Source organism: Ciona intestinalis, chromosome 10 (assembly GCF_000224145.3).
Source record: "Ciona intestinalis chromosome 10, KH, whole genome shotgun sequence".
NCBI classification, from domain to species: Eukaryota; Metazoa; Chordata; class Ascidiacea; order Phlebobranchia; family Cionidae; genus Ciona; species Ciona intestinalis.
The window spans coordinates 1,231,494-1,256,142 of record NC_020175.2 but is presented as its reverse complement, the minus strand read 5'-3'; the positions used below and the strand labels follow the sequence as shown (position 1 = coordinate 1,256,142).

Below are 24,649 nucleotides of genomic sequence, written 5' to 3'. Positions count from 1 at the left end.
CTAATGTTTAACAAATGCATATACGCTGATGTGTCCGGATAAAAATCGCCGTGTTTCTTTTTTCTCTACTCTCTAATGAATTACACGATAATAAAATACCAAAGTATTTTGATGTTCTCCGCATCGCCTGCCTAAAGCGTACTAAATACATGCGTCATGATGTAGCAGAGTATGTATAGCTATTTTGTCTCGCTGTACTTTATATCAAAGAACGCCAACTTTTATATTAAAACCATAGCGAACTTAAATACTTATGGTTGCTATGATTAAAACGCAATGCGTTGTGGCCACATCTGTGGGTGTATTCTAAAAAACGTGGTGTCGTTATAGTCCTGTTGTATAAAACATTTGCTATAAAGAATATCATTCGAATATTTCTATTACAGAATCACCTACACAGCGCGAAGTTAGCTAGCCCCCTAAAAATTCTCAACCGTCTTTTTTCAACGACTTGAACCGTTGTTGGTTTAGTGTCTCGATAACAACTGGGAAATTTCAAAACAACGCTAGCATTAAATCAGGTTTTGTACGTTGTAGGATTGCATAGCCAATAAATCAATATATTTAGCGAAACATTCGATACATTTGCAGATGCAATAGCTTGGCGAACACTTAGAAGGATCATAGGCTGTTCTATTTTATTTATATTAAGGTTTAAATACCATTACGGCTATGACAGATAAAACAGCGCCGAAATCGCAATTACGTCTGGACTGGGTGTATGGTTACAGGTGAGTCGTTGTTGTATAATAATAAATGCAGATAGGTAATCACTTTAGTATATTATAATAAATATAAAATACAGAAATTTAAGTTCCATAGATTGAATAATTATTATTTTTTGACTTTGGTCTTTTAAAAAGACGAATTATTCAATACGAAAGACAGGATTTTGTTACTATATCTTAATCATAGTAAGTAGTAACAAATATTGATTTTTACAAAGTGCAAGTAACAACCTGTCAGTTACATGAAAATAACATTACAGAGGCCATCAATGCAGAAACAATTTGTTCTACGTATCTTCTGATGAGATTGTATATTTTGTTGCTGGTGTAGGTATCGTACACAACCCAAGGAAACAAACACAAAAATTTTTTCTTGGTCATAATGATGACATCATCAGGTTAAAAGTCTTTGTTATACCTGTTGTTATTGAATAATAGTTTAAATTTAGATTATTTGTATGTTTATTGTTATTATCCACAATATTGTGCTGTTTGTATACTGTGATTGCATGGTAATTGGAAAATCTTAAAGTTGGTTTTTGTCAACTTTTATGGTCATGTTTAACCATATTTCGATTTGTTTTTAAAATTTTAAATGCATAGTTGCTTTTCAACAGTACTAATTTAAAGTGTATAGCCTAATGCTTTTATTTATTTGTACCAAGAAAACTTAAAAGCTCTAATAGTCAAAACTAACATAGTTTAATTCGCCATGTTTAATACATTTATTTATGTCCATATAATAAAATACCTTACTTTTACCTTTAGTTTGGCCTTGCATCCACATGAACAATTGGTGGCAACTGGCCAGGTGGGCAAGGACCCTTACATATGTGTATGGAATGCAAAGACGATGCAAACTGTATCAATATTGAAGGACCAACACACACATGGAGTAGCAAGTGTTATGTTCAGCCATTCAGGAGAAGTAGGTTATATACATATTTTTATATGAGCGGAAACCAGATTTTTATTTATCCTCTTTATTTAATTTAAGTGTTACTCATATATGAATATAAATTTTAATTTGCTGTGTAGTTCAACAGGTAAAGGGTTTAACAATATTTGATAATTAGAAGCCTATTGAAAATGTTTACAATGTACAATATATTGGATAGGCGGATATATTTGCAGATGAACTAAAAGCTTGTGTAAAAACATAAATTATTGTTTTTTTTGTTCTAACAGTTTTAAAATCTTGAATATATAATGCAAGTAGGTTGCTGAATTCTTGCATACAACATTATTTTAAATTTTAAAACATTAAAATAAAATATATATATATATATAGATTTAATTTTAATGTATGTTTACTATAATTATGAAAGATTTAAAGCCAAGAACGCATTGCTAATTTTTATCACAGAGATTAGCGTCAGTAGGGTTGGATGGTAGCAACACGTTTGTAGTTTGGGAATGGAGGAAAGGAAGAATGATCGCAAACGCTAAAGGTCACACTGATCGGGTAAGTAAAATGCTTCCAATTCTATAAGTAGAAAAATATTTACCAATGTTTAATACTAGTAGTCTATGTCTGGTTTGGACCGTTTAAACATTTTCCAATAGTTAGTAACAGATCAAAACATATTAATACTACAAGTCTACAACCATTCAGAAATTAAGAAAAATTGAGTAAGATTATTTTAAATCAGTTGTATTGACAAATAGAGTTACTGAGATTGCTTAGATTTTCTTTAATATTCACAATGCCATTCTCATGGGTAATTGTGCAAGTACAAGGTCTGACTCAATACCCAATTTAAATATTTATATCCCTGATCATTACCTGATAGATTATATACTTATTATACCAACCCATGTACTCTAGATATTTGATATTTCTTGGGACCCAACATCAGAACAGAGACTTGTAACTTGTGGAGTGAAACATATTAAGGTATAAAATATATTTTGTTGAGTAGACATATCTTTTTAATACACATATATATATATTTAGAATTGTGTTTTATATTATGTGTATATACAGCCTATGGATTTGTTTTGATTTTTTGCAATAATAATAGCCTATTATTTTTTTTGCTGGGGCAAAATATATTATATATATGTTTTTATTCTACTACAAATAAAACGGTGGGGTGACATTGGTTAAAGTACACTGGGTAAAACAAACGAAAGTAACTTATACCAATGCTGTCTAAATTGCACGCAAAAAAGGAGTTTTTATCATAAATGAGAAGTTTTATATTTTTATTTTTTTAAATTAAAATTGTGGGGCCAAAGCATAATGTCAATTCTATTATAAATAGGTTGGTTGGCATTTAAATATGCCAGCCATGCCTCTTATACTTGAGTCATGTAATTATATCAATCCATTAACCAAACATTGATTTAATTATATTTCCATGCGGGAGCATCGTCAGGAAATGTGCCAACTTTTGACTATATATCTCAGGTGTTCGGCGTCACCAATAGAGACCTCATCATTATAGAAAATAAAATCTCTGCTATTAAGTGTTGTTATACTGCTTTTAATTTCATTTACTTCTTGCTTTAACTTTTTCATTTACAGTTCTGGTCTCTGTGTGGTAATTCTCTCACACCAAAACGAGGTGTTTTTGGTAAAGTTGGCGACCAGCAAACAGTGCTATGTGTGTCATGTGCGGATAACCATCTAACATACAGTGGAACTTTAAATGGAGACATTTATGTGTGGAGGGATAATAATCTTGAACGTGTCATCTCATCTGCACATAACGTACGTTGGTAATCCGTTGCAAGCAAATTATGATATTTTTATTGATTATTTTCTTGCCCAAGGGAATCTCACTATTAGTATTGAAAGTAAAGTGAGATCAAATTTTTTTGTTAATCAGTTAAATTCTACTGAAGTATTACTATTCAAAGTGTTTTTGTTTTTGTATTTAAATTAATGGAAAGCTGGTTGTGACCAGAGTATTATCAGTAAGGCTTCCTTTTAGTAAAACCCATGCCGGTTGAAGGATCAGAAGTTTTATGATTTTGGATTGGAGTCTGCCAAAAAAATTTAGGAGACCACAATTAGCTTTGAAATTTTCTGCTGTTTTTGAGTCTAGCAACACATTATTGCATAATTGTAGTAAGAATATTTAAACTGCTGCAGTGGCTGACATCCAGGTAGACCAACAATGGCAGTTGCTCTTGTTTAATTTAAAACGTTTAATTCAAAGCACATATTATAAAAATAAGAAAGTGATTCAAAATGTTTTGACCCCAGTATTTTTGCTTTTGTATTTTTAAAACTAATTCTTAGTAATAAATACTAAATGGCAGTTTCTTTGCCTAATGTAAAAGGATTTTAAAAGTCTGCTAAAATCAATTACTTCCTTCTTCATAACCTTGCTTGACTCATGTATGGATTGAACCAGATAAAACCGGTTTATCATACCCAGTGGCCGCCTTAATCCGGTTCCCATCACATTAATATTAACAACCTAAATTTCCTCCCCATGAACACGACTAGTGGGTGAAGGAATCTTGATAAGAGAGATCAATATTCATGAATTTTAATGAGAAATAACTCGTCACCACTGTGACAAGTCTGACCAACACAATCACAAGAGTAAACGTTAAAATCGATGTCTTTATGTTTTTGTTTGGGTGTTGTCATTTCCTAATTAGGGGAGAATTTAATACTGGGTTTTTAACTTTTATTGTGGTTATTTTAGATTATTCGAACAAAAAGTTTGGTTTGTAGAGTATGACAAGTGAACGCATGATTTTTGGGTATGCCCGCCAATGGCGCCAAATAATTAAACAATGTACCAAATCTATATGGAACTAATTAAATTTCCTACCTAAATAAAGATAATGTTTTTTGAATGGTCGCTATGACTACATTTTGCAACTCAAACATGCTCTCCACTGTAAAATTGACTGTTGCATAAAACCTTATTGACCCTGAGTTTGCGAAACAATAATAACAAAAGGTGGGGATATTTTATCCAATGCAACATTGCAACTTATAACTATGCCATCAATAACCATCTTCCCCCACCAGGGTGGAGTGTTCACCTTACATAAGAGCACGGATGGTTATGCCACTGGGAGCAGGGATGGTTGTGTTAAGTTGTGGGACACAAGCTTCAATCCACTAACTACAGTCAACTTCAAAGACACAACATATGGATATAAAGGTGATGACCATTTCCATTATTGATACCATGCTTTACTCTAGTGTGTTGCAGTATGGCAGGCAAAACAACGGTTACAGTAAATGATGCACTGGAATTTAGGAGTTGGTCAAAATTAACTTAACACATAAAGCAATAAAATAAATTTTATTTGCATTTTTACACCATGAAAAACTTTTAAGTTTCTATTGTGCCCAATGGAAACACATTATCATGGGTGCTGCAGTCTTAGCTTACCAGCTTAATCTTTTACTGTATTGTAGTGGGTTTAGCAACCATGCTTTTATAAAGTGGTTTAATAATAGCATGTTTTTGGACTTTTGTTTTGCTGCTAATACCCTTTTTTGCTAATGTATGATTTTTTATTACCATATTTAAAGAGCTAAATAAAAAAGTTTTTTTTCCAGGTGTTTCAATTCGATCAGTATGCTGGGCTTCCGACCGCATTCTTATCGGGACCCAAAACAGTGAGGTTTTCGAAATCCTTGTGCGTGACAGAGAAAACCCCTCACCCCTCACCCAGGGGCATGCAGAGGGTGAACTGTGGGGTTTAAGCATTCACCCTCGCAAACCTATTGCAGCTACCGCAAGTGATGACTGCTCTGTAAGGTGGGTTCATGGGTTGCTTATACTTTAACATAGGGTTTGCGGAAATCAGCTTAGTGCTGGTTGATGTGCATATATTGTAATTGTAGGGCAAATCGAACACAACATGTTTTCAATATTTTTTTGGACTTCTAACATTAGCCTTATGTGTTGAACTAGTGGTTTGAGTACAAGGATGAGTTGTCCAAAATTGAATCAGTTCTAACAGTTGCACAAAGCTTTGATAATCAGGAAGGAGAATCTTCCGCACATTTTGGTATTTCTGGCTTTTTTTTCATCAAAAAGTCATCTCCATTCTCATCCCTGGATAATACTCTTATTCATATCACTGCTATTTAGATCAATAACCGCCATACTGCATATTTTATGGGCAATATTATTTATTATTATGTCCTATATCGATTAAAATTCGGATGGAATATAATTGAACATAACTTTGTCTTGATTTCTTTGTTTATATCTGTTTATCCTTATCATTTACACTGTTAAGTTAAACATAAGAAAGGTAACTTGCACTTGTTGTTGTAACTTACCACATGTACATTGTACAACATAATCTGCAATGCACATTTACTACAAAGAATCTTGTATATATATGTTTTACAACACAGAAAATGAAGAATCTACAGTTAAACATGCGATGTCAACCTTGTTTTAAAACTTGGAGTAAAATTTTAATTTTAAAAATACAATTACACACAATCGGCAAACATAAATAATCTTATTGTTTGAAACTGGGATGCTAAAAGGTAATATTTCACCACAGTCACTCTTAACGTATTGTGTTTAATCAACAGGTTATGGAGCCTTATGGACCATGCGTTACTTGCATGTTGTAACCTTGAACATCAAGCAAGGTCGTGTGCTTTCAATATGGATGGAACTCAGTTGTCTGTTGGTTGTAAGAATGGATCGTTCTTTGTGCTACGTGTGAGGTTAGTTTCATCCAAGTGTTTGTTCTTTGTAGTATTATAGTTTGTATCGTTAAGTGCATATTATTGTAAAATAAGAGATAATGTATTTAAGTCTGTTTGATACGATAGAAAGGGTGATGTTTAAGCTTGCAAGCCCTTGAAATAAATTGAAACATCTTGGGTTATAATTTTTTAAATACATTTGTTTATAAAATGCTATAATATATTTAAGTATGTTTAAGGTGCATTTGTTTGCAGTAATATACTGTTATGTGTTGATACAGTGAGTATTAGTGTTAGGTGTGTATAAGCCTTAAGCTCTTAATCCTGAAAAATCATGTGTCGTATAAGATAAAGTGACGTAGAAATTTGGAAGAAGATATCACACTTTGTGTGTTAAAAAGTTAGAGTTATGCAATGAATGAATACCATGATTGCTTATATTGAAATAAATAATTTGTTAATACCAGCATAAACCCAATCCCTCCATTACAGAGATATGACAGAGGTTGCTCATATACATGATAGAAAGGAAGTTCTTCATGAAATGAAATATTCAGCAGATGGATCCTATCTTGCTGTGGCTTCCAACGATAACTTTGTTGATATTTACTCAGTCACTCAAAGGTAAAAAGGTGTCTGTTGTTAATCAACTATAATCTTGTCACAAAAAAAAAATTAAATATTAAAAACAGTAAAATTGTTTTTTTTTTAAATTGAAGCTCCTGAGGTTGAAGATAAGGTTTAAAAACCTTTTTTTTTGCTAAATTGCTAAACCATTATGCCTGGTTTCTAAGCACCTGTTTGCTGATCCATGCACTTTAAAGTGTCTAATATATAGTTGCGAACATTTACTTTACCTATTTCACTGGCAATTGTATCACTTAAAATTTAAATATTTCAATTTTAAATTTATTTGTTGTTTGTTTTTTTTTCATTTGTTGTCATTTCTATTTAGTGAATTTGACTATTGACTATATGTTAAGCAGCCACATATCAATGTGTTTTAATGTAGCCTTATATTTATATAAACAAATTATTGAAAATTTATTTTGCGCGAATTGCACCTTTAACAAGCATATGCTCATATTGCCAATACATTCATATAAACTAATGGTTCAAACATTCCAGATACAAGAAAGTAGGAACGTGCAGCAAATCTTCGAGCTTTATAACCCATATAGATTGGTCAGCTGATTCAAGGTACCTTCAAACTAATGATGGAGCAGGGGAGAGACTTGTTTACTCTATGCCTGGTATGTTAGTCAATGTATACAGTGTGTGTGGCATGCATTACAAACAAACACTTCATTGTTTTTTTTAAAAAAATGCGCAAGTTATGGTATATTATAGTAAAAAGCAAAGTGTCCTATATGTAAAATTACTTTAAAAATAGATTTTTGCTTGTTTGAAAAAGTGTACCAGTTTTTGTATTAACATAATATGTAAAAAAAATGCTATTTCGATTCTTAAAATATACACTTTTTCCTTTGGTGTAACTCACTACAAGATTGTCATTTTGCCTTCATCTTTGTTTTTTTAAATGTTAAAAAGAGGGGTCGTCATCATGTCACTTATGTGGCAAGTGAAAGAAATGTATTAATTGTTGTGATACGGTGATGTGTAAAGAACAAAATTGAATGAAGTGTAGGCTGTTGTTTTGTTTAAGAGGTTTTCACTTTTAATTGACAGGTGGTCGGCAAGTGACGAGTGCCGAGGAGATTCGTGCCATACAGTGGCAGACATGGACATGTGTGTTGGGGTCAGAGGTGAATGGAATATGGCCCAAGTACACGCAGATAAATGATGTGAACGCCATCGATGTTAGTTTCCAACATGAGGTGGCGGTGACTGGAGATGACTTTGGCTTGGTGAAGCTGTTTAACTTCCCAAGCCTTAAAAAAGGTGAGTAGTATAATGTGTGTAACTAACTGGTTAATTCCTGATCTGTTTGTCGCACAATTTTTTTGTTTGTACAACTGAGGCCGACACTTTGTAAGTTGCTGTTAATTGGTAAAAAGTTAAAAACAACACCAAACATTTTTCTTACCCAGGCGCAAAGTTTCGTAAATACGTCGGCCACTCTGCCCATGTAACCAACGTGCGTATCAGTAGCGACCAGCAATGGATGTTATCAACAGGAGGTGCTGATCATGCAGTGTTTCAATGGAAGTTGGTGGTTGACCAACATGAACTACATAACATTGGGAACAATATGTCAATGCAAGGTAGCGAGGATATTTTCTTATCATTTTTTGTTCATATTTAAAAGCTGGTTTGGGCATATTTTTTTAATATTTGAAGGTAAAAGTATAACAAAATGTAAGACTAAATTACTCAGTCACCTTAACCTACTCTTACCCTTCCATAAATACTTTCAGTTTAAAAAGATTCAATAAATAGAAAGGCCTTTGTCAGTTTCTCATGTACAATACACCACAAACTCAATAAACCTCATAATATTAAAAGCATGTTAAGATTGCCCTATATCTCTAGTTTAATTATTTATGAATAAAGTGCACATGCATGTTCTGCTATATAGTATTGGCTTGCGTAACCCTTATTAAATCTACCATATCATCTTATCACCACAAACATCATGTTTAATATAATTGGGAGTTTGGGGTGCTCTGAAGTTATTCTTTATTTCTTTATCTGCCATTGGAAAATTTGGACATGCATTAAATGTCAGATAGCTTATTTAAAAGTTAAATATTATATTTCGCATTAAGTTTTTGACTCAAAATGATAAAAACTTTAAATGGTGAAATATGACATTTTCACCTGATGCAAATTCTTTTACTCAAGGATTATGTATGATGTCATATTCATAACAGTTATTCGTAAATTATTTTCATTACAGTACAATTGATATTAAAATTTCCATGAAATTTTGCATTAAAATATAAATAACCGCTCAGTCAAATTAAACTGATATTAACAGAACATTTCCATTAATATGATCATTTTATTTTTGGTATTTTAGCATTTAAGAAGCACAATGTTATAATTTACTTTAGAATCCACAATTCATTTAATATCAAGTCACCATTGTCTCCATAATACCCAATATTAATCACAGAATCCCACACTGACTCATGTAGTGAAGGATCGGATTCTGATTTATCCGACGTGGCTGAAGTTGATTCAGAGATTGAACAAGAAGCTCAGGTGTGTGAAATATTAATGTAACATAGTGTTTTTTTGACCTTTTTAATGTCTTTAACATAATGAATTTCAATTACCCCTTAAAAAACAATTATGGATACAATAATGTCAAAAAAGATATCTGTAGTAATATTTGACCGCAAACGAAAAATGATCTTGTTTACGATGTAATCTAAAGGGTTAAAAATACTGTGTGTATTAAAAACTTATTTTAATTACTTTCCTTTCATCACATCGCATCTCCAGATCAACTACGATCGTGAGGTTTACAAAGAGGACCTGGTAAAGTTGAAGCACGCATCCCGGGATGAAGGATCTGATGTTGGGAAGAAGAAGAAGAAGAATGGAGCGCAAACTCCAGACTCATCGAGTCTTAAACTTAACTTTGTTTACGGGTGAGTAGTGGTTGTGTTAAGACCAAAGTGGCCTCTTTATCATTGCTGTGTCTCAAAAATATATTTTTGCCATTTCCGAAAATACCTTAAATGTTTATTTTAATAAATAAACTAAAATGCCTGTCATAAGCAGTACCTTTTTTGCTGTGGAATCAGTTTTGTTTCAATTTTCTGAAAGATATATAAATAATAACTTTAAGGTGTTAAGTGTTTGCGTGAATTCTTGTTTTTTGTTTTCAGTTACCGTGGTTATGATTGTCGAGACAACACGTTCTACACACAAGGTGGTGATGTTGTGTATCACGTGGCTGCCCTTGGTATCGTGTATTCACGTGATCGCCATGAGCAGAAATTTTATGATAAACATGACGATGATATTTTGTGTTTAAATCTTCACCCACTCAAGGATATTGTGGCAACTGGCCAGGTTAGTTCAGGATTTATTGGGTGTATATTCAGATATATCATCAGGTCATAATATGGTGCCAAACCTGTGGCAGCCTTTGCAGGGATATTCGTTAAACATTACAAACCAATAAATTAGGTATGTTTCATATTTGCAGTAAATATCACTGACTTAAGCACCAAACATGGGATGGCAGAGAAAACAGGTGTTACTGGAGTTTTTTGCATGTTTAGGGTCCAATTTTTATTGTGTGTTGTAATTCGGTTTAGTTATGCACTTTTCACTGGAGGTATTTGCTTTTTCAATATAGCAAGATTCAAAAGTTATTAAAGGTATTTAAGTGGGAGACAATTACTTCATTGCAGCAACACAAATATTACCACATTAGATAACCTTCAATATTTTCCAACTCATTTCATTTATTGCATCCATTTCCCCTCGGGGTTAACAGAATGTCATTTCCAATTTCCACGATTCATGCTAGGTCACAATGAATTTAATTGTGGTTTTTGTGATGCAATAAGTGATTATGACGTGGCATAAACAAATCAATAGATTAGTGCCAAGACTCAGCTTAGTTTAAACAACAAATTGCAAAAAATTATTTTATGCAAGCTACATTACTTTAACATACAAAGCAGACACAATAAAGTTAAACACAATTACTGTAATGGCGAGACTTTAAAATATACGAAGTTTACAGTAAACTCAGTAATATCAGGATAGCAATATTTCTGCAACATTACGCATTAGTTTATTATGCTTAATATGTATTAAACTACTAACCTACACCTAAAGTATGGGATGGAGTAGGAATGTTTTTCTTTGCGCCAAAAAGGCTGGCAAATGTGTTTAAAACGATATTTGTTAATTTTTTTCAATATTGTTAATTATTTTCATTTTTGTTAGTTTTTGTTACATTTTTACCATTTCTCTTAAAATATGTTATTTATAATGTTCTAAAATTTTAACATCTGCCAGGTTGGCCGAGATCCAGCTATCCACTTGTGGGAGATAGAGAGCATGACTACGTTGTCGATATTAAAAGGATTTCACCAACGAGGGGTGTCTTCTGTGGATTTCTCAGGTACTTGCCCCTTTTAATTGAATTCTAATACATGGGTGTGTAAACTATCGCTTATCAATGACCTTTTAAATTACCCATGTCTACTCACTCATTTATTAAGTTGTATATAAAAATCTGGGGTGACACAATTACATTCATAGTCACCAAACATAGGGAAACTCAATGTATAATGATGCGAATGGGACATACTTTGGCCCTGCCTGTTTGTATAGGCATCTAACAGTAGTGTCAATGCTATTTTATATGTAATACTATGATATCATGTCTGATAAAAAGAGTTGTGGTGTTATTCCCCCAAAGTGTGGCACCCCTAGTGTTACGCATGTGAATGACACCCCTTTATATGCAGGCGATGGGAAGAAACTGGTTTCCATCGGGTTGGATAACGATCACTCGATGGCGATATGGGATTGGAAGCGAGGTCAAAAGTTAGCGACGTCAAAGACTTATCAAGATAAAGTGTTTGGAGTGAGGTTTGATCCTTGTAACCCCGAGAAACTTGTTACAGTGGGTGTGAAGCATATCAAGTTCTGGCAGCATGTTGGTGGGTTGTGTATTTGCTTTGTTGTTCATTTATTTTGTTTGTGATTTTTAGAAATAATGTAAGTTTTTAAAGCTTTACAATTTTTTTTTGTGAATACTTTACCTAGGTATTTTGGTTGTTAAGATATTTAAACCATTTTTCAATAATATTCTATCCTTTAATAACATACCTTCGTACTTCATTTGTGTACCATGCAGATTTGAACAGTGTTTTAGTATGCTATGAATTATTTTTAAACAAGTGTTCCATGAATTATATCACAGGTGGTGGTTGTACATCACACAGAGGTGTGTTTGGTAACATAGGAAAGTTGGATACCATGTTGTGCCTTGCTTATGGAAAAGGTGGGAAGGTTTATACTGGTGCAGCTAATGGACAGGTATGTATAGTTCTGCTTAAATCCGTGGTATGTCTCGCTGTAGGACCTCACCCATATAGAATAGACTGTGCGAATTCAATGTTGGGCCAGCTCTGCTCTAAATTTGGGGCTTATGGCAGATTACGGTGTAGGACCTTACCCATGTAAAATAAATTTCTAACTATAAAAGAATGCATGTAATGTTAAATATACAGGGGCACCTGTAACTTATTGGGCTAAATGGTTCGGAAATTACAGACTGAATAAACCTGATAAAAATGATCAAAGCATTTTTTGTAAATACAAGATTATTTTTTAACTGTAAAATTATTTTTTTTTACAGGTTTATATTTGGGAGGGGAATAACCTAATGCGAACCCAGAAAGCTCACGACGGACCTTGTTTTGCCATGCATGCACTTGATAAGGTAAGTAAGTAGTTGATTAGTTGTGCTAATGTTTAACTCATAAGTGGGAATTTGAAACCAGCTTTGAGTATGTTTATGAAGGCGGTTTATAAAATAACTGGCATGGTTTCTTGAGTAAAAGGATGGGTTAATGATGTGTATATATCTCTAATCAAGTTAGCGATCGTAAAATTTTCTCTAAAAGATTTGTGAGAGACCAAGAAATTACTAACATGTTTATCTGGGCAAAAGTGTGACCTGAGAAACATATATACACTAACAAAGGGAGCTTTTCTATTCCTTACAAGCAAATCTATGTGTGTCTTCTATATCTTAGACACCTTCTTTTTATAATTAATGTTGTTCCCAGGGATTTGTGACTGGTGGAAAAGATGGCGTTGTTTGCTTGTGGGACGAAAACTTTGAGCGATGTTTGAAGTCGTACCCCGTGATATCTGCTAATATTGCACCGGAATGTAAAAGTAAACTGGTGGAAGAAAACCCAACTGTGAGGTCCATTAATCTAGGTGAGTGGGTTTCTGTTCTGTATGGGTGAGGTCTTGAAAGGGGCTATGTCATGCATGTCTTGGCGTTGGACCATAGTTATCCTTTACTTCAACATCATTTGTTTGGTGATTATTATTTAACATAAAGGAATGCACCCTACAGAAAATATTCATTGTATGATAATAATACTTACTGTAAAATACATGTGTTTTAGGTCATGGAAAAATACTTATTGGGACAAAGAACAGTGAAATTATGGAGATAGATAAAAGTGGACCAATCACTATATTAATGCAGGTAAGTTGAGCTAACATATACCTTTTAAGTAAGTTCTTGAACTCATAAACAGTATTTGTAAAATTCCATATATTGGTCCTAGTCCTACAGTGTGCCATAAGGCGGACCTTGGTTTCATGCCACAGTTATTGTGGCATCATGTGCTAAATATCTTCCCCACAGGGCCACGGAGAAGGTGAGTTATGGGGTTTATCTTTCCACCCATCCAAGGAGGAATGCGCCACTGTGTCCAACGACCGCACATTGCGCACGTGGGCCACCGTCACCAAACAACAACGAATGCTCGCTTCAAGGAAACTCACCGTTGGAGGGCAGTGTTGCGCTTATTCTCCAGATGGGAACGCTATTGCTGTCGGGTGTAATAACGGTGGGTGGATGTTTTTATTCTGTTGTTTCTGCTATGAGGAAATGTGATATAGACTTTTTGCCTTATTGGTTACTATGGTAAAAATGTATTTTTTTTACAACAATTGGAAATAGCATTGGTATATTCCTTTTGCTACCAGACATACAATGTTTCATCTGCCGTTCAGCAAGACCTTATCAGGGTTTGATAACACAATATCAAGCACACAAGGAATGTATTTAATATTAGTAGTACTGTAGAACAGCCTTTAAAACGATACGGTTATTAAGTTATTGTCACTTGTGTTTGCACTGGTGCTTCTTGCTTGTCGTTTTAAAATAATTATTCCATCACACAGGAAGCTTTATTGTTGTTAACTCAACTACGTTGGAAAACCTGGTTGAGTTTCATCATAGGAAGGAAGCAATCTCCGATATAAGGTGAATATATTGTGTATTAAGTAGCTTCAATAGAGCTCAAAATAACAAGATATCTGGAGTATTGTTTGTGAACAGTTGGTAGTGCCTTTATATGTAGCACAGTTTGAGGAAAGTTATGCTTTTAATATATGGAAAACAAGGTAGAAATTTCCAGATATCCTAGGTTCCTTACTGTGCATTCTCATCAATCTGCACTCTTTTTATAGAATGTAAATAAACTGTTCAGCGTTTATTCTATGCATACAGTGGCAAACTAACTATGATGCGATGATGTAGTTTGCAATGTCAACTTATCTATATTAAGATTTTTTTTCGTTTAGATTTTCTCCTGACATGGGGAAGTACCTTGCGGTGGCTTCCCATGATAACTTTGTTGATATCTACAATGTATTGAATAGTAAGAGGGTGGGAATATGTAAAGGAGCTTCAAGTTACATCACTCATATTGATTGGGATGCTAGAGGTATGCGCGTATTAGTGTTGTGGTGGTTTGCTGTTAGGTTCGTTAAATCTTGAATTGGTGGGTAAACGGCTTTTAAAAGAGAATACAGTGTTAAAGTGTTTTCCAAACCTTTTATTCATTTTAACTGTTGTGCAGATTAAATCTGTTCTGTTTTTATGCTTATTTAACATCAAAAAAGGTATTAATTTATAAAGGCAAGGTAATCATGGCAATATAGGCTTAAGAACCAGAGGATTGCATTTATTAGTTCCGAACCAAAATAAACCAAACCAAAGCTTAAAAGTTACTTTAACATTTCACTTTACAGGCAAGTTGTTGTGTGTGAACAGTGGTGCAAAGGAGTTGTTGTATTTTGAAGCCCCACGTGGCAAGCGTCAAACTATAAGCAGTGACGACTCCATTGAATGGTCATCGTGGACGGGGGTGCTTGGGAAGCAATGTGAGGTAGGTTGACTTTGAGCATGTGGTGTATGGATACACCCAAAGCCATAGGTAAGTTAATCACCCCATTGGTATAGAAAAGCTGTGCACTGTGTGTGCAAGTTAGCAATTGACAATGCAAATTTACATATGTGCCAAGGGTTAGCATCCAAAAGCAGTTTAAGAATCTAACCCCCCCAACCATCACAGGGTATATGGCCATCATACAGTGATGTGACCGATGTAAATGCAAGCTCACTCACCAAGGATAAGAAACTTCTCGCTACTGGAGATGATTTTGGTTTCGTAAAGTTGTTCACATTCCCTGTTAAGGTAAATATTTAATCTAATGTTTGTTGTATTGTTGCTTGTGCTCTTGGAGTTGTGATATTATGTACTCTATTGTATAATAGTAGTTTGGCCATTTTTTGTATAATCATGTCTTTTTGTTTATATTTTTGTTTGGTTTGTTTATAGGTCTTGTTAAGTAGAATTAAACATAAAGTCTCAAAAACAACAGCTTACAAGCACTAATGTTAGGTGTAAAAGTGTGTTGTGTGCAATATGCCATTATGTTTTGAAAACAAATGATGACGTTAGCTCAAACATTTTTTCAACCAACCCCACCACTTTTTTTAAATATCAATACTAACTTTTTATAATGTATGGCTGATTATAGTGGTAGCTGTCGAGCCTTGAGCCCATATCCCCTGTGGTAACCACTGCGCCATGCCACCAATTCATCATAGTCACAAATTTTCTTCCCCCCCCTCCTCTTTAAAGGAGCAACAAAAAAAGAACTTTCACCATACCTTCTCCCCAGGGTAAACACGCCAAGTTTAAGAAGTACGTTGGGCACAGTGCGCACGTGACCAACGTTCGATGGTCCCATGACTCCAGTCAACTCTGCTCAATAGGTGGCGCCGACACCTCCCTTTGCCTGTGGTCGTGTGAAGCTATTGTTATCGCAAACGGGGAATCCCCTCGTAACGCATCATCACCCAACAACATACGTTACCATGGAGATAGCGAGGATTCCGATACCGATTCAGAAGAAGAAGGAGGTCAGATAAGATACCTTGTCATTGTTGTCTATAGTGTTTAAAGTGTTTGCAGGTTTTCACATCATATTCATTACCAGGTTATGACAGCGATGTAAATCGTGAGAAGAACATGGATTATGGAAGTAAAACTTATGCCAATAATATTCGTGAGACTACCGGTGCTAAACCTAATGTTAAGGAATTGGATGAAGTGGAGAAGTAAGTTGTTGTAACACATCATGTCTTTATATACCTCAAGCTAACTGTCGAGTTATAACATGATTGGCTTGTTATACACGCAACACACGTGATGTGTTCATACACCCCATGCTTACTGTTGAGTTGTAACATGGGCGTCTTCTTATACACAAAACACACATGATGTGTTCATATACCTCATGCTAACTGTCGAGTTATAACATAGGTGTCTTTTTATACACCAGACACACAGGATGTGTTCATATACCTCACGCTCACTGTCAAATTATAACATGGGCAACTTCTTATACACAAAACACACATGATGTATTCATACACCTCATGCTTACTGTTGAGTTATAACATAGGTGTCTTTTTATACACAAAACACACATGATGTGTTCATATACCTCACGCTCACTGTCAAATTATAACATGGGTGTCTTCTTATACACCAGACACACAGTGATGTGTTCATATACCTCATGCTCACTGTCGAGTTATAACATGGGCGACTTCTTATACACAAAACACACATGATGTATTCATATACCTCATGCTTACTGTTGAGTTATACCATAGGTGTCTTCTTATGCACCAGACACACATGGTGTGTTCATATACCTCATGCTCACTGTCGAGTTATAACATGAGTGTCTTTATATACACACTATAAACATGGTGTGTTCACACACCCCACTGCCAAGTATTTCACCCGCAAATTAATCCCCACACTCCTAGACTTTCAGTCAGCCGAGGTATTCCCAAAAGTGATCGCGTTAAACGGACCAATGAGGTCGCAGTAAACAAGGTGAATGACCTTGAGTTACATCACATATTCGGGTACCGTGGATTTGACTGCAGGGACAACTTACACTATATAGATGACTGTGCACAGATTGTCTACCATGCAGCAGGTATTGATAGTTGTAACATTTGTTTAACTTTTAGTAAATAAGCATTGGCAAGATTATGATGACATAGAAATGCTTGTATATTGTTTATTAAGGGTGTTTCTTGATTGGCAAGCTTTGCATGTTTTAATTTCATTCGAAAAAAGACCAAAAATGGGCTAATTGGCCTAACTGTGGCATTAATCTCAGGTCTCATATTGTGCCCCAATAACCTTTTATTTATATAATATGTAAAGTTCAGAAAAATTTTTATTTACATTTTCCTTTTATATATACTTCTTTCTTTACAGAAAATCTATTTTCCTTCATTTAGTGTTAACTGACTTTGAGTTCATTGTATGTTTAGTTTAACTATATTTTCATGATTATGTTTAGCTACCATCATTACAAAGTTGTTTCAAACCCCAGGTACTGGCATCGTACACAACTTAGCAAGTGGCCAACAATCCTTTTATATCGAACACACTGATGACATCATCAGCTTAAATGTCAATCAACATCCTAAGTTTCCAAACATTATCGCAACTGGTAAGTAACATGTGATGGATACTGTATACCTGTATATAAGTTAGGTTAATCTTAATTAAGTTCAAAAGAGTAAGAATGTTGATTGACATTATTTAAATAATTATGTTCAAATAAATTAAAACACATTTGCTAAAATTTTAAAGAAATATTGGAACTTAGTAATTAACTTTCATAATATACTTTATTGTTTTTATGTGTTAAAATTATTTTTACTTTGTGTTTTTGTGCTCTATATAGCTTTAATTACTTTTGACACTGTTACACTGTTACACATATTGACAAAACTTAAACTTGCAGGTCAGATAGGCAGCAACCCCACTATTCATGTATGGGATGCTACAAGCAAGCAAACACTATCTATATTGAAGGGGTTCCATGTGGGTGGGGTGTGTTCTGTTAACTTTAGTGCAAGTGGAAAGTTATTGTTATCTGTTGGTCTCGATGAACAACATTCTGTGGCTGTTTGGAGGTGGCAGGAAGGTAAAAATAGTGGAAATTTATAATTTTGGAAGGAAAAAAAAAATAAAATTTTATACATTACAAAAACTTAAAAATATTTTCTTTGCAAGACAAATATTTTGAATCAAGATGCCATAAAAAAATTATACTTCAATTATTTTATATATATATATTTTTAATTTATAGAGTTTATTAGACTATTAGAGAACGCCCTCCCAAAAAAATCGTTAAACCTCACTGAATGAGTATATGCGCTTTAAGCAGCTTAAAAAAATGGTGTTATAACATTTGAATATTCAACTGCAAAATACCTCAACCCATGTTTTTATCCCAATGTAGGTTTAAAAGCGTGTAGCCACACCTGCAGCAACCACCGTATATTCAGTGCACAGTTCCGGCCCGATTCGGACTCCACCTTTGTAACTGTTGGAGTGAAGCATGTTATGTTCTGGCAGGTAAGATGTATTGAAGGTTATTTCAATGATTTGTATGTTTGTGAATAACTTAATTCTTACTTTGATGACATCATCAACCAAACTGTCAATCAAACACTAATGGAGTTACCTGTAGTAGTCCTATGACAAGGCAGGACAGAGAATCTGAGATTTATCTCAAACTTTATCCTGTACAACGATACAATAATTAATGTACACAAAGATAATGCTTTTTTGTTTTAACATTACAGGTGTGTGGTTCAGCATTGCTTGGTAAACGTGGAGTGTTGGGCGCAACTGAGGGAATACAAGCTCAAACCATGCTGTGTATAGCGTTTGGTGCTGTAAGTTATGCTTGTATTTGCGTGTGTAGTGCTTATGCTATAGAAACAACAGTTGTATTATTTTTGATAAATAAATGCTTGAACAAAAGTGGCCACTGCAGCTATCAAAAAGCTAGCTGTTGTTCTAAATGTAAGATAGTCAGTGTACATAAAGACCTTTACAAGAGTATTGCAAATTAAAACTTATTCATTATACTATGTGTTCCCAGGAGAACCTAACATACACTGGTGCAATGAATGGCGACGTTTATGTATGGAAGGGCCACGTACTTTCACGCACAGTGGCCAAAGCACACGTAGGGCCCGTGTTTTCAATGTTCACAACTTTAAGAGATGGATTGATTGTAACTGGAGGAAAGGAGAAGATGTGAGTTTGGCTTTATTTAAAGTGTTGTATGTTGTACAGAGGGTTTTTATGCCACATGGGTATAATCATAATGAAAACTCTTTCTGTGGAGGTGCAACATTGTTAGCATGATATTAATATCATTTTGGGTATTTCCTTTTATTTGTGTTTGTCACCTAATTGAATTGTGGAGAAATAATGCTTTATCACACAAACCATATATGCCTTTAAGATAACTTCATGTCAAGTTTAGGATTGCACTGTAATTTATCATGAAGGGGTTGATGAATTTTAAATTTTATAACATGCCATAGGACTTCAGCTAATCCTTAGGGAACAGAATAATTAGATATCCCCTACTCTAGGACAAAGGAAGGGGGGGCAGTTAAACTATGGGATCAAGACATGAGGAGGTGTAGAGCATTCCAAGTGTCAACTAATGTTGTCAAGTCAGTGTGTAGAGGAAAGGTGAGTGCTTTACATTGTTTGTTTATTAACTTACAAAATATTTCTATTTTTTTTAATGGTAACCCTGATGACCTCACCGTATGACAGATAAAAAGTTGGTTCATTTGGTAAAAACATGCAAACAAATTGTATTATGCCAAAAGATCTCCTTTTTAAAGTAATATAATCTTAAACAAGGACATGAATGGATCAACTCTGGCTTCAAGTCCATGTTCCATGGCAAGCTTTACCATGGAACTTCACACCTATAAAACAAAACCAAACTAATTCTATTCAGGGCAAGATATTGGTTGGAACCAAAGACTCCGAGGTGATGGAGATTGGTGAGAAGAATGGAGCTTGTACCACGCTTGTATATGGACATACTGAGGGTGAATTATGGGGGTTGGCGTGTCATCCTACATCACTTATGTGTTGCACTACATCTGATGATAAAACTGCAAGGATATGGGATGTCAATGAAAAGGTGGATGGGTGTTGATGGTTAATAACTCTGTCTTACATGGTGTATTTTTAAGATGTTTAAGTTATGTCTACTTTGTACTGACTAAAAAACTATAAAGTTAAGGATACAGGCTATGGTTTCCAGTTGTATATACTTTTACGGTTTTTTATGTTTTAAGAAATTTGGTTGATTTTTCTTTTTATATATAAAGTTTGTCTCATTTCCCTGTGACAGATCATGCTTCACAAGATCTCACTCACGGCTGGATCACGTGCATGCTCATTTAGTCATGACGGGAGTAAGATAGCAGTTGGTCAAAACAACGGGGAGTTTCTTATATTAGATGTTGTGTCACTTAAAGTGTTGGTGAAGCGAAGAGATAGAAGTGGTGCTATCTATGATATTAGGTGGGTGCTTGTTAAATATGTGAATGGATGTAACTTATTTATCTTCTCGTGGCGCGGCAACAATAGTTGAAAAGTACAAGGGACAAAAGTAGTGATATACACAGTTACAAGCGATATAATAAAGAAAGGAGAAGTAGTGTTATATAGTAGTAGGTCAACATTCCTTACACCTTATCCACAGTAAGGCAGGTCCTGGCACCTTTGATTAGGGTCAGAGTTCATTAAGCCCCTTTAGCACCATCATCAAAACTTTATCCTCTTCTCCTAAATAAATGTGAAACTATGGTAGAAATATTTATGCTTTAAAATATTTTAAACAGTAAGTTAACGAAAAATCATGTAAAACTCTTTTTTTCTTAAGCAAGTTTTAATGACGTGTTATAATGGCAATTAGCAAGTTATATAAAAGCTGTCACAATAATCATCTTGATTCACATAAAACTCATGAGATAAATTTCATCCAGGTTTTCACCAGATGATCACATACTTGCCGTCGGTTCATCGGAACAAACATTAGATTTCTATGAATTGAGCGCAGGTTGTCAGTTGAACAGGGTGGGATATTGTAAACAAATACCAAGCTTTGTGTTCCAGATGGATTTCTCTGTGGATGGGAAGCATATACAGGTAGTTGGTTGGTTGGTAGCTGTGTAATAAATGTATGTTTATATGAGAATACACTATTGTTATGCTTTGGTAGTGTATAACAATGCAGCCATGTTATAACTCTAAAATAAGAGTAGACAACCCTGTTATAGTAGACAATTAGATACCATGTTATAGCTCAAAAGTGTATTTATGAAAAGCCAACTATGTTACAACTTGACACTGAGTATGAAACCTTTAATATAAGTAACCATCCACCAGGTTGGAACGGGCGCATACAAACAGTTGGTGTTTCAAGTCCCGAGTGGCAACCAAGTTACTGATAGCAACATCATCAACAAAATAACATGGAACTCATATACAAGGTATAAGAAACTCAATAGAACATTGGCTAATCTATGTAAATAATAAATAACTTTTATTTTTCATTTAGTTAAGGCAGCAAAGATTAAAATAGCAAACAAATAATATTTACAGAATTATATAACTGTAACCTCCACAACTCTAAAAGAGTTTTGGTAATTGTTAAAAACATAATTATGAAATACCAGTTTTTATGTGCTAATAGTAACCACTATCCATCTTACCCTACTGTAGTATATCTGTGTTTTTTTATAAAATAATTTTAAAAAATAGACATGTCATGCATTACCTACAGTGTATTGGGAGATGATGTGATTGGCATATGGCCGAAGAATTGTGATCGTGGTGACGTCAATTGCGCCAATGTATCGCGTGGTGGGAACGCTGTTGCTACGGGAGATGATTTTGGTTTCGTGAAGCTTTTCGATTTCCCATGCCGTGATAAATTCGTGAGTGGCTTGTTTGTATAATCATGATATTTTTATAAACCATGATGTGGAGTGCTTGCTACCACTGTGGGTGTGCGTGTCCTTGGGCAATACACTTACTGACAATTGCTTCAACTTAGTGGTCACTCTAATAAGTTTGTCCAATGAGTTGTGGAAAACAATCACCCACAAAGTTACATACAAGACAACTTGGGGCACAAGGTGTATAAAACAGAAAACTTGTGTTATAACCGACTGTCGTTGCCCGGTCAGGCGAGGATATACAAGTTACATTCATTCACATGGAGCATCCATGAACCCATTTATATGATTCATGATATATTTCTTAAGTCTTGATATAATTCATATGAATCATGAAAACCGTCATGATAGGCAAAACATCGAAAGTACGTGGGTCATTCCGCTCACGTGACAAACGCAAGGTTCGTGAAAGATGATAGTCGGCTCATCACAACGGGAGGTGATGACTGCTGGTAAGTATTATATCTTCATGTGAAATACTATCTGTGTTTCGGGGTAAGGGGCAACTCTGGCCTACGCCTACCTCACCCATATAAAATTAGCAGTATTTAATATATTAGCTAAGTAAGTAAGTTAGTACACTGATATATACGTTGATCTAACTCTGTATATAGTTGGGTGGAAAAGATGGGACACTTAAGCACATAATACCCAATATTTACAAACTCAAGATACATGACAGTTTTAGGTGATAACATGAACAAGCTGCTCCTTATAAATTATCTCCAAGTGCCTGTGACTGAATTTTGAATATATTTTTCATACATAATTTTTTATTATATTGGTATATCACACTTATTTAACCCCTGAGTTGTAAATAAAACTAACCCCTCAAAGTTTGACAATAAAAACCACCACAAATCCAAAGTGGGTGAAGGCGGGACAAAAATATATTAACAAGTTTAATCTGTATTCTGCAACATGTAGTTACCCTACCAAAATAACAACCTATGCTAGTTTCTTTGCCATGTAAACTTTGTATATAACTTTAAAACAATATTTTTCCTAATTTTATTCCTACTGTAAGACATATTGACCCCTGCCCATTTTTCGCATGTACTTATCTTAGTTTTTTCTAATCAAATTTTATGAAACAAAATTAAACTGTTTAAAGCATTTCACTTTTTTGGGCCGTGAAAATACTGTCTGTAATATTTGTCAGAATAATACTGTAATATTTGTTTTTGTCTATCATCAAATGGGTACCCGTGTTTGCCCGAGTCCCAACTTCCCCCACCCAGTCACCCTACTGTATAAACGAAAATGGTTGCCATAGACATACGCTATATATAGCGATAATATAATCTGTAATTAACTTTTTTGTGTTTACAGTGTGTTTGTATGGAAGTGTAGTTAACAAATGAGACACACACATCAGTATATATGCAATACACCACACTACAGTATATTGCGTATCAATGACGACAAAGAAGACAAAAACAAAGAACACCAAAATGTTCCACATCCTAAATTGCTCAACTCCGGGATAATGATGCAACTCTACATTCCAGGTCCCCTGACATGCTTCGACGTAGGACCTCACCTATATAGAATAGAGTATTATACAATTTATACTCTTAGCGCTTATTTTTTAATCAAACATTTTATCGCAACATTGATTTCATATATTTTACTTATAATCAAAACATTAATCATCAGCTTCCTAATCAAGAAGATTGTCTAACTTAGCTTTGTCTACCATGCAGTTTAATCTTGTATCTTATTTCGTAGTCGACACGATATTTTTGCAGTAAATACTTTTATAAGATTGTTTTGTGTTTTTCTCAGAGGTTATGTGGTTTCGAAAGTCCGTGCACTGACTATTGGTTCCTGACTTAGGTTTTAAAAGGCAGTTTTTGAGACGTCGTGGGTAGTCGCTTATGCGTTTGCCTCTCTCTCAGTTTGAAATTACCTACGTTCGTTCACGCGCGCTGTGCGTTAGAATTAGGTTTTAATTAAGGGGTTGGACTTGGGTAACTGAAGAAGGATAAAAACACTCTTGTTGTATTATTCAGTAGTAAAAGTAACAAGAATGAAGTGATTGTTGTTTTTCACTGTTAACTGATTTTCCTCGCGTTAAGCGCTTGAATTTGCGTGCAAATCCAATCAAAATTTCGGCTTAATTGTCGCCTTCGTTGTCGAGCGGTATGTCAATTCCTAAGCAGAGAAAATTTCCAAAACCACAGTCTGATTGCTAATGCGTATTTTAAGCCGGTCTCGCACGCAAAACAATACTGATGACCGTTCGCGTTACCTGCGAGACCAATAATTACTTCGTAGCACAGTAAACGGGCTATTGTTTTCCAGCCGCAATGTTAGATAATTGCATGCTGCTGATGTTGCTGCCTGTGTCGCTGCACCGCAGAAAGTAAGGTATGAGTGTGTTTAATTGTACAGTTGCGAAGGTGT

At 34.6% G+C, this 24,649-nt stretch overlaps 1 protein-coding gene across 1 annotated transcript; it reads left to right on the top strand.

Annotated features, from left to right (window-relative positions):
* Positions 1-539: 539 nt before the first annotated feature.
* Positions 540-24,009, top strand: LOC100176758 (echinoderm microtubule-associated protein-like 6). The gene is made up of 43 exons (XM_002129786.5): positions 540-731; positions 989-1,126; positions 1,497-1,656; positions 2,095-2,193; positions 2,557-2,625; positions 3,259-3,444; positions 4,726-4,861; positions 5,266-5,467; positions 6,262-6,399; positions 6,874-7,005; positions 7,510-7,634; positions 8,071-8,283; positions 8,433-8,606; positions 9,461-9,549; positions 9,793-9,941; positions 10,182-10,368; positions 11,329-11,434; positions 11,784-11,978; positions 12,242-12,357; positions 12,680-12,763; positions 13,113-13,269; positions 13,464-13,546; positions 13,709-13,913; positions 14,251-14,332; positions 14,653-14,795; positions 15,103-15,239; positions 15,426-15,548; positions 16,039-16,279; positions 16,357-16,477; positions 17,198-17,373; positions 17,779-17,898; positions 18,196-18,378; positions 18,697-18,812; positions 19,043-19,135; positions 19,345-19,502; positions 19,847-19,949; positions 20,227-20,415; positions 20,629-20,801; positions 21,266-21,428; positions 21,669-21,772; positions 22,066-22,219; positions 22,592-22,692; positions 23,573-24,009. Exons 1-43 carry the CDS (start codon positions 673-675, stop codon positions 23,595-23,597), a joined length of 5,907 nt encoding a protein of 1,968 aa, XP_002129822.2. The 5' UTR covers positions 540-672; the 3' UTR covers positions 23,598-24,009.
* The last annotated feature ends 640 nt before the right edge of the window (positions 24,010-24,649 follow it).